Source organism: Pituophis catenifer, unplaced genomic scaffold (assembly GCF_029215685.1).
Source record: "Pituophis catenifer annectens isolate HBS135680 unplaced genomic scaffold, rPitCat1.0.hap2 SCAF_1, whole genome shotgun sequence".
Lineage (NCBI taxonomy): Eukaryota > Metazoa > Chordata > Lepidosauria > Squamata > Colubridae > Pituophis > Pituophis catenifer.
In genome coordinates this window covers 187417681-187432088 of record NW_027256881.1, presented here as the reverse complement: position 1 = coordinate 187432088, position 14408 = coordinate 187417681, and the positions used below count along the sequence as shown (strand labels likewise).

Below are 14408 nucleotides of genomic sequence, written 5' to 3'. Positions count from 1 at the left end.
CTCATTTGTTTCAGGGTGCACCTGGCTTTCCTGGAGCTCGAGGCTTACCCGGCCCTCCTGGTAACAACGTAAGGATTACTACAATATTTAACACTTACTGTTCTTCTCTGCTTTCAGATTCTTTTCTCTGCTCCAGTATTGTAGCTGGAAATAAGTAGAGAAATCAAACTGTACAACAATTCCATTTGCACATTCAGTCACAGGTGCTGTGCTTCGATCATAGATGTTCCATTTATAAATTGAAGCGCCTCTTAAGCATATATCTGTGGTGGGCAATATTTAACCCAGTCTACTTCATGCCCATGATTGCTAACTGAAAATCTTCTAAGGAATACCTCTTTTCCAAAATATATATTTCCTTCTTTTCTTAAAAGAAAAGTGAGCAACAATGCTCCATCTTGAGTATGATTTGTAGAAATGGAAAGCTAGAGCAATAACTTTGGAGTTTGAAGGATTCAGCTAGTCCAAGAGCAGGATCAATGGAGGAGTTGCAATGCAGTCATGGAATTGAATAAGGTCTCATGGAGATGCAACTCTGGCATGAACTATCCTTCATGGAAGCCAATCTTTCTGTTTTTTCAATTCATGATGGTAGCAACAGCAGAGCTGGCTACTCCTGCCCTACCCAAAGTAAGGAAGTGGGATAGGGAACTATGTTATATTCCGTTGGCCACAGGTCAGATAACACTAGCCATCACTGTTACAACTACAGCATCCTCATTTCCTTAGGATGGCTTTTTAGAAAAAGTGTAGTATGCATGCAAACTGGGAAAAAACAATTTGGCCTACACTATCAGATATTTCTTTTGATCTTTAATCTTTAATTTCTTTGCTATTTTTAAAAGCATGCAATTCTAGATATATTCATTTTTTATTAGTAGTGGATATGAGGTACTTAAGAAGTTTAGTTGTTGTCTTTTATACCTACATCATACATTCTCTATTTCCTGATGTCCTGGTATCATTAAGTCAAGAATTATCTTATATTCCTCTCTCTCAAATATCACATTCTAGGGAGCATCAGGACCACCTGGCAATTCTGGACCACCAGGCAAAGATGGACATTCTGGCCCACCTGGTTCTACTGGCCCAGCTGGTCCCCCAGGTGGTGTAGGTCCAAAAGGTGAGCCAGGTGTACCAGGAGAAAAAGGCTCAGCAGGACCAAAAGGAAATGATGTAAGTACATTCTTTGAAAATTGTACGTTTTTTAAAAAATAACCAATATTCAGAAATGATTACAGTAGCTTTCTAAATACTTCAGCTCTGCAAATCTTGAACAGTTATCACACTCAACTATTCTGCATGGTGATCTACCATTATAAATAAGTCCAGAAATTTAAAAACCCATCCAAACATTACATCCTGCCTACAGAAAAATGTTATCAATATAATACTTTCTTATTTGATTTTCCAGGGTGGTATAGAAATTTGAAGGGGTTGTTCAGTTTCATAAATCTCTGACTAAAACACCCCCTTGAAGTCAAAGGCCAAATCAAAGTCCCCTTTTCAAGGGCCAGGTGAAAGCAGTCATCCCATTTCAGTCCTATTGCTAAAGGGGACTTCTGCACTTATCCCTGCTCCACCAGACTGAAGTGGCCAGCAGAATCAGGTTGCCATGCTTCAGTGATGCTAAATGTCTTAATTTTCTGGATGGTGGCTCACCTCAGATAGCTGCAGGAGTTTTAAATTGAAACCATGCCTTGATGTGGCACAGAGCTGTTTCACAGGTCTATTATAACAAGAGGCTTATTTACTTTTATTTGTCTCTAATATTCCTAACTTTATTCAGATCCCATTTATAAGTGACTTGTATAATATCTAAGAGGAAAGAGGGAAAATAAGATTGTAAATACCTGTTGAAAAGAAGGTTGGAAATAACATATTTTTCTTGATTTCTGTTTGTTTTCCTATTCTTTGCTGTTTCTTGCTCTTTTTTGTTTTGTTTTAGTTTTCTCTTTCTTTTTTCCCTTTCAGTTTATTATTTAATATATGGAAAAATACTTAATAATAATACAATAATTATAGATATCCATATGGATATATTGATATATCTTCTAAAATGTAAGCCTCCAGCTTCATTCAAACATACCTCTTTCCTTATACCCCTAACTCCATTGATATTTAGTGAATTATGGTCTTGATTGATCTCTCCTAGGGTCTACCAGGTCCTGCAGGAAATAGTGGCATCCCTGGACAGCGTGGTATTGTAGGATTGCCAGGATCAAGGGGACCATCAGGGTCTTCTGGTCCAGCTGGTCCCAAGGTAAGTCATCATCCCAAAGATTTCATGGAAGAAGGATTGAGCTGAAAGTGGAGATTGTTTGGTTTGGGGCTTGAACTGGTTTATGCATGTGAGAGGGGGAGAGAATTGGGGGGAATATTTTTTTTAATTATTTTGCTCAGATACTTAGCCTCAGAGCAACAGAACCATCTGCTAATTTTGTTGACATCATTATATCAGGGTTAGGGTCTCCTGACAATGCTTTTAAAAATGGCCTTCATTTTTCTAAACTAGACAAGATATTTTTTTCCCCATAATTCCATGGCATCATCTCCTACATTAATATTCATTCATTCATTAATATTGTTGTGCCCCCAAGTTAATATTAATTAATGCTCCGCTACCGGTAGTTGTTAAAGCTCCAGAGATCCCTCTCTGTCCCCAGCTTGCTTCCTTTTATAATTAACCTAAGACATGGTTGCCTACTGATCAATCAGAATAGATCTGGAAAGGACCTTGGAGATCTTCTAGCCCAACCCCCTGCTTAAGCAGGACATCCTATACTCTTTCAGATAGCTGGCTGTCTAGTCTTTTTTTTTTAAAAAAAAAAAAACCTCCAGTGATGAAGCACCTGCAACTCCTGAAGGCAAGCTGTTCCTCTGGTTAATTGTCCTCACTGTTAGGAAGTTTCTCCTTAGTTCTAGGTTGCTTTTCTCCTTGATTAGTTTCCACCCATAGTCTCTTGTCTTGCCTTCTGGTGCTTTGGAAAATAAGATGATCCCCCTCTTCTTTGTAGCAGCCCCTCAAATATTGAATACTGATATCATATCACTCCTAGTCCTTCTTTTCTCTAGACTGACCATACCCAATTCCTGCAACTGTTTTTCATATGTTTTTGTCTCCAAGCCCTTAATCATCTTAGTTACTCTTCTTTGCACTTTTTCCAAAGTCATCATCTTCTTTTATTTATTTATTTAGGGAATTTATATTACCACCTATTCACACATAGTGACACAAGGTGGTTTACAGAATATAAAACCCCATATAAAAACAATAAAACTAGAAGTCATATAATAAATTAATATAGTAAAATCTTTTTTGTAATGTGGTGACCAAAACTGGATGCAGTATTCCAGGTATGACCTTACTAAGGATTTATAAAGCAGTATTAATACTTCACATGATAGCAGTTGAGTTTTTGCTTTGCCTAGTGAATTAGCCACCTACCATAGTTATTTTTTCTCTTAGGTTTATGATACCTTCTCACCCATTTATCACAAGACCAGGGCAAATGCAATTACATTCTACCTTGATTATTTTTAAAAAAGAGTCAATAACAATACATAGGATTATATACATTTAGGCAAAGACCTGAATATTTGTTAAAAGTTGACATCTGAGATTGTGAGTAGGAAAATATCAATAATTTGGAGGATTAATGGAATTTTGAGAGCTACATTTTGTATAGCTATCTGGACCTTTATTACTATAAAGGGAAACGCCTTTCATTTTCCATGATTGGCTGAACAAAGGTACAATTTGAACAATATATCTATAGGCATATATTATTTGTGTTTATTATTTATGTTAGCTGCTTTTTTAAAAGTTAGGCATGAATTTTACAAAATCTAAACATTTCAACTCATGATCAGTTTCTTTCTTATTCCAATGTAGGGTGAAGATGGCAAACCAGGAAGTAATGGTAGTCCAGGGGAACGAGGATCTCCAGGGCCATCAGGTCCTCCTGGCATCAGTGGGGCACCAGGAGAACCAGGAAGAGATGTAATCATATTTTTAATTTAGTTGTATTCCTGTGTTGGATGCTTGACACAAATAGAACAGTTAAATGACATAAATCCCAAAATGAGAAAAAGGGACCTCGTGCAGATATCTTGTTCAGACATGTAATCTAATCAACTTAATATAGTGTGAAAGTGAAAGCTGGTTTATACAAGGGATTACACCACTTAATTTCCATATCCTTGATAATCGTACGTAAGATCAAAATCCCACATGATTTGGGGATGAAATCTGCAGAAAGTTTGAGAAAGCTGGTAGGTCTTTTCCTAGTGAAGATATGCACTGGTCAAGATGGTCCATTACTAAGCTGATTGATTCTCTTGAAAAACATTTTGTGAGTTAATATGAATTGTCTATTCGCAATACATCTGTTTGACCTTTTATATATACAATCATCACTTGATGCTGCCTTAAACTAGGAAAACATATATGAACCAGCAGTCTTATAAATGCAATGACCACATGGTTGACAAGCTCTCTACAACACCGCTAAGTTTAAGGGAGAGATATTGTGAAAAGAAAATCTACTCCTGAGTTAATGCTTTTTAAATTGGGGGGGGGGGGTGTCTTCCTATTCCTTCTTCCTATCCTCACCCAAAAAAATCTAAATACTTATCATTCTGTATTTGTAAGGGTAATCCTGGATCAGATGGTCTCCCAGGTCGTGATGGATCTGCAGGACCAAAGGTGAGAATCGTCAATATTATCATTTGGTTGTGGTTGCTTCTGCTGAATCTTTATACGCCTTCCTGCATAACTGTGCATTTATTTCATATGTCATATAATAAATTAAAGCTTCATTTTCTTTTCATTTCAGGGTGATCGTGGTGAAAATGGTCCTCCTGGTGTGCCTGGAACTCCAGGTCATATTGGGCCCCCAGGTAATGCTGGTGCACCTGGAAAAACTGGTGAAAGAGGACATTCGGTAAGGATGAAAATTTTGCTGAATCCTACATTTCTTACCTGTACATTAGCAAAAAGTTAAGAATAAGCCACTTATTCAAGTCAACCAATGCTGCATTTTTATGTTGCAACGGTCAAAGAGAAATTTAATATATTTATACTCTCGAGAGGGAATTCTCTTTGAAAGAACCTGATCAAACGTGATAAATGTCCTATAGAATCGACAACAACTGCAAACATCAGAGAGTTGACAGTGGCAGGAAGATCTCCTTAAGCCCTGCAATCAGAGATGTTCAAATGCTTTTAAATGAGTTAAATTAGGATACTCCATTTCCTTTGAATGCTGTTTCCATTTTAGTATAGGATGGAAACATATGGTCCTGCTAGCGTTGCTGAACTGTAATTCCCAGCATCCTTGCCATTAATTATGTTGGCCTCAGTAAGGCATTTGATAAAGTAGACAACAACCTATTACTTTAAAAGATAGAAAAATGTGGGTTAGACAGCATCACTACCAGATGTATTTGTAACTGGCTGACCAATTGCACTCAGGTATAGTCCTTAGTGGAACTGTGCCTACATGGAAGGAAGTATGCAGTGGGGTACTCAAGTCTCTATCTTAGGCCCAGTACTCTTCATTATCTTCATCAATGATTTAGACAAGGGGATAGAAAGGGAATTCATCAAATTTGCAGACAACCCCAAACTGACAGTAAAAGCCAATATTCCAGAAGATAAACTCAGGATACAGAAGGATCGTGACAGACTTGGCCCTATCTAACAAAATGAAATCCAATGCAGAGAAAAATAAAGTTTTACATTTAGGCAAAAAAACCAAAATTCATAGGTATAGAATAGGTGGTACCTAGTAGTATCTATGAGAGAGATCTTTGAGTCCTAGTGGACAATTGCTTAAATATGAGCCAGCAGTGTTCCACATCTGCCAAAAAAGCCAACACAGTCCTAGGCTGAGGTATAGAATCAAGATCAAATGAAGTGTTAATATCACTTTATAATGCCTTGGTAAGACCAGACTTGGAATATTGCATCCAATTTTGGTCACCAAAATATAAAAAAGATGTTGAGACTCCAGAAAGAGTTCAGAGAAGAGCAGCAAAGATGATTAGGGGACTGGAGGCTAAAACATATGAAGAATGATTGCAGGATTTGCATATATCTAGTTTAATAAAAAGGACTGGAGTGATATGATAGCAGTGTTCCAATATATGAGGAGCTGCCCCAAAGAAGAGGAGGTCAACCTATTTTCCAAAGCATTGGAAGGCATGACAAAAAGTAGTGGATGGAAACTGATCAAGGAAAGAACCAACTTAGAATTAAGGAGAAATTTGCTGACAGTGAGAACAATTAATCAGTGGAACAACTTGTCTCCAGAAGTTGTGAATACCCTAACACTGGACGTTTTTAAGAAGAGAGTGGACAACCTTTTGTCTGAAATGGTATAGGGCCGTGATGGTGAACCTATGGCACGCGTGCCACAGGTGGCACGTGGAACCATATTAGTGGGCACGCCAGCTCAGCTCTGGGGCGCATGCGCATGCTGGACAGCTGATTTTCGGGCCTTCTGGGCCCACCAGAAGTAGGGAAACAAGCTGTTTCCTGCCTCTGGAGGCCTGGTGGGGGGTGGGGAAGGCCCATTTTTCTTTCTTACCTGGCTCCAGATCCTTTCTATGGATCTGGGAAGGGCGAAAACAGCCTTTCCCACTCCCTCGGAGGCCCTACATAGGCTGAAAGGGCCCATTTCCCGACTCCCGGTGGGACAGGAAGTGACGTTTTTTCCTGTCCCCAGCCTCCAGAGACTCCTAGAGAGACTCCAACAGACTCCTAGAGAGGCTCCTAGAGACTCCTAGAGAGATTCTGGAGGCTGGGGACAGCAAAAAAAATCACTTCCTGTCCCACTGAGAGTTGGGAAATGGGCCCTTTCAGCCTCCGTAGGGCCTCCAAGGGAGTGGGAAAGGCTGTTTTCGACCTTCCCAGATACACAGAGAGGATCTGGAATCAGGTAAGAAAGAAAAATGGGCCTACCAGGCCATCATGTGCCAGGAGCAGGGGTGGGTGGGGTTGCGTGCGCATGCGTGTGGGCACGTGCATGCGCGACCCTTCTCCTGCCCCCCCCCCCTCTCCTGGCACACGATGGCAAAAAGGTTAGCCATCACTGGTATAGGGTCTCCTGCTCGAGCAAGAGGTTGGACCAGAAGACCTCCAAGGTCCCTTCCAACTCTGTTATGTGCATGGCAGATAAGCAGCATGGAGTTTTAAAACTGCTCGGGATTCAAGGCAGCATATTTGGAGAACCACCTCTTTCCCTACTCTTGCTTACTCTTAAGTCTGCAGAACAAGATTTCTTTCATCTAATAATTAGAAAGTAGTTTCTTAAACCGTTTCCAGTCAGAAAAGTCAAAATGGTATGAGTGCTTTTGTGAAAAATTAAGGGATTTCAATTATTATGGAAGGCCAACTCTCAGGTAATAATTGTATATTAAATGCAGTGGTACGTTTGGGATCCTATTGACAATTATTCGTTTTATTGTGTCATAATGTATCTATCTATTGATATGGAATGATGCTTGCATTCCTAATTTCCATTTGTTTTTGTTCTCATATAGGGTCCTGCTGGTCCTGCTGGCCCAGCTGGCCCAGCTGGTGCTCGTGGTGCTCCTGTAAGTCCTCACTTCAGAATAACGTCTCATTGTCTGCTTCAGCTAGTTCTCTTTCATCTGAGAAGCATTTTTAAAACTCATTCTCATTATGTTTTTTTTAAAGGGTGTTGCTGGACCACGTGGTGATAAAGGTGAAGCTGGAGAACGAGGTAGCAATGGACTCAAGGGTCACCGAGGATTTAATGGTAACCCAGGTTCCCCTGGTCCAGCGGTAAGTTTGGCAGCTTTTGTTGACTTCCCTAAAGAAAGGGGGGGGGAAAGATGGGACTAGAAGAAGCCATCCTACGATGACGTGTCACTATGGAATAGCACTGCTGTATTTTAAAATGGCTGCATCTCTTTCCTTATTGTCTATTTCCATCTTAAAGACATAATGTTTTAGGAGTAGGCATCACTGGACACCTGCTGAACAGCATGTCCATTTAAGTCATTCCCAATGTGAAGATTCTTCCAGCGCAATTTTATTCTTCTTCTTCTGAACATCACTGCTTGCTCTCCTGCCTTTTTCAGAGACAGCAGTGAAGGACACAGCTTCCTTTGCTCATCTGGGGTTTTCTTTCCAAGTAAATGGGATCCCAAGGGAAAGGCAAAGTATTAGGTAAATGTCTATGGAGATTCTCAGTCATCCAGGTCATGGTTGTCCCAAAGGTGCTTTTTCAAAAGGCAGCTGGACTTTGTTTTTCCTTGAAGATATTTCACTTCTGAAGAACTGAAGAAGCTTCTTGGATGAGAAGAGAAATGTCTTCAAGGAAAAACAAAGTCTAGTTGCTTTTTGAAAAAGCAACTCTGGGAAAACCATTAGGTAGTGGAGATAGAAACTAGAAGGGCATGGACCTATTCAAGTAGAGATCCAGTTTGCCCAATTCTCTCTCCGAACCTGGAGCTAGAGAAAACCAGCCATTCTGGAGCTCTTCACAATTGCAGAAAGATAGTATCTGATGCTACTTTTCAGGAGAGATTATTAGTTTAAGTTTTATGGATCATCTTCAGAAGATCAATGTTTCTTTTCCATAAGTGTAAAGAAAAAAGCTTTTTTATTATTATTATTATCCCCAAATCCTTAGAAATCATGTATAGAAGAAAAACAAAATACTGCAAATGCAATATTCTGACCCATTAATGCTCAGTAACTTAAAGAGTTTTGGGGTTCAATTCAACAACTTTTGCATTTCTGAACTCAAAATAGTTAGAAGATATTTAAATGAACATTTTAACCTGTACTACAAATATCAGTGGTTGCTGACTGTTGTTGATAAAAATAGCATTCAATAGAAATACAGCTACTTATATTTATTAAAAGTGTTTCATATACATAATAGAAGTAAGTCTGAAAAATAATGGCTTCCCTCAATTAAAGTGAGTTTATGTCAAGTGAAAAATTCATAATGGGGATGTTCTTACTTATAGCCTGGCTTCTTAGCCTCAATTAATTTCTAATCCAGAATTTGTATCCAACAGTAATGTTTCTATAAAACTTAGCCTATTGTTTTTCCTAGATCATATACTGATTTTTCTTTTCAATTGAAGGTTCTATTTACTTACCCTCATCTGCTTTTTAAAACATATGGTTTAGATTGATGGCGATTATCAAACTTTGTAATGAGTTTAGTTTAGCTTATTATCATTGCACCTCGTTCACCAAAATTAAATGCCATCTTCAGTGTACATCATACTTAAGAAAACTATAAAAAAAAATAAAACAAAAACACACATCCTTCACATTCTATACAATCAATTGAAATGAATACAACAATCTCTATTTTATTCTTACCTTTGTAGGGTCCACTGGGTCCCCCAGGTCAAAATGGAAGTCCAGGACCTGCAGGTGCTAGAGTAAGTATCTTCTGTATCTTCTTAATCCGTGTTTAAGTTATATCTAGCTATTTAAAGAGATATGATGTCACTTCATAATAATACTTTACAACACGTGAATGACACAGATATCTGATTTCTGGTATTCTTTAGGGGCCTCCTGGACCAGGTGGCCCACCTGGCAAAGATGGGAGAGCTGGTTATGCAGGCCCCATTGGCCCTCCAGGTCCTCGTGGGAACAGAGGTGAAAGTGGACCATCGGTAAGATAAACCAAGTTTCCACTCTGAAGTTTCCATCTTGCATTTTATAAAGGAACATGTCCATGCATCAACATGACAGGAATGTCAGGAAGATTAACACAGGACAGGAGAAGCAAATTAGTCATATGCTGCCACTCCCCAGAAGTTCAAAGTTATGCTTCAAAGGATCTGCATAAAAATACTCCAATAAAATTTGCCACAATCTACCTAGCACACATGACATGCACACTTAGCACCTTCCCACATTTAAAGATAGTCCTTGACTGGTCACTTAGATCATTTAACGATCCCGTTCCGAACCAGTAGTAAAGGTAAGTAGAACTCACCCCTGTTGAGCTCCCATTATTCACCCCAGCTCCTGCAAACCTAACAGTTCAAAAGCATATAGATGGGAGTAGATAAATAGGTACTGCTTTGGCAAGAAAGGTTCCTGCATTCCATATTTTCATGCTGGCCACACGATATGGACACATCTCTTAGACAACACAGGGTCTCTAGGCTGAGAATCAGAGATGAGCACTGCCCTCTTGAGTTGGATTCAACCAGACAGGGGAAACCTTTAATCGGCTTACAATGAACATGAGAAAAAAACCATTAATACCCAGTGTATGGGATCTAATACATATTAAGGGGTGGGTTTTTTGGTGGTGGGGGGAAATAAATGTGTGTATAACATGTGAACATTATTTCTCTTAATGCATCCCTATGGATGGAGTTTTGATGGGCAATTTTACTTGTTGTATTTGAAAGGGTCCACCTGGTCACAGTGGGCCTCCTGGGCCTCCTGGTCAACCTGGATCACCTGGTCCATGCTGCAATGGTGGTGGTGGTGGTAATGGTGGTGGTGACACAAAAGGATATGGCTACTATGGAGATCAGGCATCTGAGGGCAAAATTGACGTGGGTGAGATTTTAGCTTCACTGAAATCAGTCAACAGCCAGATCGAAAACATCATTAGCCCTGATGGTTCACGGAAGAATCCTGCCCGTAACTGCAGAGATCTCAAGTTCTGCCATCCTGAACTTCCAAGTGGTATGTTCCATTCCTTTCTTATCTGTGCTAGCAAGCAATGTGGGATCCTCAAGAAATAGGATTATTTCTGTTCTTTTTCTAGTAATACAAATATATGATTTGCAATATAAAGTCATGTGTTCTTTAACTATTCACAAAAATATGATAAAACTCTTCTGTCTACAAAAAGAAAATGTTGAATATTCCTGGAAAATGTAAAGAAAAAAGAAAAAAGTCTTTGGGAGTTACTTAATTTTACTTTGGGAGTTACACTTAATTTGTACTTTAAAATGCTAAAGAAATATGTTTATCCAGATAGCTTTAAAATAACATGCAAAGAGTGATGTATACATTATTAGAGAAGATTGCCTTATTCCCAAAATGCCGACCATTTAAATGGAGTCTATCATCATCCAACTGAACTAAATAATGTTTTTTATTTGCTTACTCACTTGCTTGTTTTGCTTTTCTTTTTGTAGGAGAGTATTGGATCGATCCTAACCAAGGTTGCAAACTGGATGCCATCAAAGTATTCTGCAACATGGAAACTGGGGAAACATGCCTCAGTGCCAATCCCTCAAGTGTTCCAAAGAAGAACTGGTGGACAAGCCCAGGTCCTGAAAAGAAGCACATTTGGTTTGGAGAGACTATGAGTGGAGGCTTCCAGGTAAAGACCGCATTGTTTGATACTTGATGAAAGTGTTTATAGTTCTCAACTTCTATGAAGCAGAACTGAATGAACGAGCTGTGTCAAACAGCCACTAACTCTTTTGTGTTTTCACCACAGTTCAGCTATGGAGATCCAGATCTTCCAGAAGAAGTTGCAGATGTTCAGCTGGCATTCCTCAGAATCCTTTCAAGCCGAGCCTCTCAAAACATCACGTATCACTGCAAAAACAGCATTGCCTATATGGATGAAGCCAGTGGGAATGTGAAGAGAGCACTCAAGTTCATGAGTTCTACTGATAGTGAAATCAAGGCAGAAGGAAACAACAAATTCACATACACAGTTCTGGAAGATGGCTGTACTGTAAGTAAACAAAATGCCCCCATTACAATTTTTTTTTTTAAAAAAAGAGAGAGACATTCAGTATTTTTAGTCATTACAGAAAGTCAAATACAAATACATACACAACAATTGTAAAAAATAGAATTTTTCAAATGGACGCATCTCCATATTAAACTTTAGTGCAGTTCTGTTGATTTGAATGCCCCAAAACTACTTTTATGTACTGTTTATGAGAGCTGTAGTGGCGCAATGGTTAGAATGCAGAACTGTAGGCTATTTCTGCTGACTGCCAGCCACCAGCAGTCTGGCAGTTTGAGTCTTACCGGCTCAAGGTTGACTCAGCCTCCCATCCTTCTGAGGTGGGTAAAATGAGGACCCAGATTGTTGGGGGCAATATGCTGTTTCTGTAAACTGCTTAGAGAGGGCTGTAAAGCACTATGAAGTGGTATATAAGTCTAAGTGAAATTGTTATTTCACTCTGTCACATATCTCAAGAGGACGCAAGATTGGTTAGAAAGATATGATGGCTACAGATGACGTGTGTATTTGGGTCTCGCTGAAATCAATGGGAACAATATGTTTCCATGACTCATTTACTTTACCTGGATCTAATCTGTAAGAAGTATAAAAGTTTTTTCATGAAATTATTTAGAGGAGGAAAAATTGAAGTATCAGAATTGGAACAGCAAAGTAATATTTTAATATAGCATCTGCAAGAAGCAGCTGACAGCAATTTACTCTTCTCCATCCACATCAATGAAAAGAGATCCTTCAAAGCATTCCATTTTTAAATCTATCCAATGGGTGGGGATGTAAGATATCAAGATTATTCTTTCCTCATTTCCTTTGGTTACATTTGCTAATAGAAGCCCAGCAAGTTACTGGGTTTCTCAAAAGTTCTGAAATCAGGGTAGGCAGAAGAGCAAGTACGACAGCTCTACATGAGTATATTTTAACATAGCTGTTGTTTTTTTAACATTTCACAGAAACATACTGACAAATGGGGTAAAACCGTCTTTGAATACAGAACACGCAAGACGATGAGGTTGCCGGTGATAGATATTGCACCTTTCGACATTGGCGCTCCCAATCAAGAATTTGGTGTGGACGTTGGCCCAGTTTGCTTCTTATAAATCACGAGTAATGCTCATTCTGAACCCTAGAAAGCAAATTCACACTCCATCTTTGCTCTTGTTTTAATCTTGGCAACTATTAGAGTCAAATCAACAGTACCCCAGTTATTTATTTGCAAAAATTCTGGAAAGAGGGGGGAGAAAAAAAATAAGATAAATTCACATAAAGGGTTACCATTTTCTTATTTTGCTCTCACACAGAATACAACAAAAATGTCTTTTGCTCTTTTTCCTTTCACCAAACTCCCATGTTCAACAATACTCTCATGGTGCTACATTGCAACTTCAACACTCAGTAAAACTCAAAATGATAATTTTAGTTGAATACTTGCCCAATCAATCAAGCACTGACGGATTCCAGCATCCAAGTTTACTTTCCATTATAAGATGCAGTTCATAAAGCTAGAGAGAATTCCCTGTTTCAACTACCTCAACACGGACAGAAACCGGGATAAGTTTGATGATTTCCATCAAGAAAGCAGAAAGAAAAATGTATTGGGACCAAGGAATACATCTGGTCTTTTATGTTTGTTAGTTTCTTCCTGTGCCAGATTGAGCTGAACAGAGTATAGTCCATCAGAAGAAAAGAATGCCCTGATACCAACAGACTTGCGTTATTTTATTTCTGGACTGCATTGCATGTTTTAAGGGTGCTCCAAAACTTTCCTGTCATTGCTGGTCAACCACTAAAATTAGGGAAGTGTAAAAAAGATACATATGATGGTGCTAGTTGTGTATGTTTTCCCTTGTAAATCTGCAAGCCAGGTTTTATTGACTTGCCTAGAAACGCCAAAACTTGACAACAGTCATACATGTCTCTTGTTGGATGCCATATGGTTGGTAGGCCATTTCTGAAGGGCTTTTCTTCCTTCACTCTGTAAAAGTCAATAAAGATGCAGAATCATGAGTTTCTCTTGTCACATTCACACATGTATGGTGTTGGAGGTTAACCATCTTTGTAAGCTTTTATACAGTTGTTGGTCTTTTCTTTACAGAGACACATAATAAAATATTGTAATAAAACTTTGTGGTGTCCTTTCTGTGTTGCTTTACTCTTCTGGAGGTTTCATAAATGATCTTTAATATAACTTGCTCACTGAGAAAATGCAGGGCCTTCCCAGATGAAGAACCATCTGATTCTGCTGTGTTTTTTTTTTTAAATTCCATTGAGCTGAGAAGTTCCAACAACAGCTTAATCTTTCTTCTCATTCATATTTCCAGGCAGACTGAGTAACTTTATTGTAAATAATTAGGAAAGTATAGATATAGAGACCTTCAGCCTATAGCAACACACAAGAAACCTGCCTTGTATAGATCAGGCTCAGGCTCAAATCCCAGGCCTCTTCTTCCTATCTTTTCAGATCAATGGGCTTTGTCCTTTCTTTTTTTTTAACCTTGAGACTCCATTCCATGTTGATTAGATGACTGGCATGACCATCAAGGGTTGAAATTTCAGCCCATCAACTTCATCCCCTTATATAAAGTTGCTCCCCAGACTTAAGTCATTTCCCTTGGTATGGCTATTTTATAGCAACTATAACAAATTTGGGTGACTATTAAATATGGCAGGAAAGAAACG

At 38.9% G+C, this 14408-nt stretch overlaps 1 protein-coding gene across 1 annotated transcript in view; it reads left to right on the top strand.

The window, feature by feature from the left end:
• Window positions 1–13814, top strand: part of COL3A1 (collagen type III alpha 1 chain) — a 71905-nt gene extending 58091 nt beyond the window's left edge. The window contains exons 38-51 of the mRNA XM_070940720.1: window positions 15–68; window positions 1015–1176; window positions 2156–2263; window positions 3896–4003; window positions 4655–4708; window positions 4839–4946; window positions 7549–7602; window positions 7706–7813; window positions 9382–9435; window positions 9568–9675; window positions 10426–10708; window positions 11167–11354; window positions 11475–11717; window positions 12683–13814. Coding sequence (XP_070796821.1) covers window positions 15–68; window positions 1015–1176; window positions 2156–2263; window positions 3896–4003; window positions 4655–4708; window positions 4839–4946; window positions 7549–7602; window positions 7706–7813; window positions 9382–9435; window positions 9568–9675; window positions 10426–10708; window positions 11167–11354; window positions 11475–11717; window positions 12683–12829 — 1779 coding nt within the window. The 3' untranslated portion in view covers window positions 12830–13814. The remainder of the gene's footprint in view (window positions 1–14; window positions 69–1014; window positions 1177–2155; window positions 2264–3895; window positions 4004–4654; window positions 4709–4838; window positions 4947–7548; window positions 7603–7705; window positions 7814–9381; window positions 9436–9567; window positions 9676–10425; window positions 10709–11166; window positions 11355–11474; window positions 11718–12682) is intronic.
• Window positions 13815–14408: the final 594 nt, after the last annotated feature.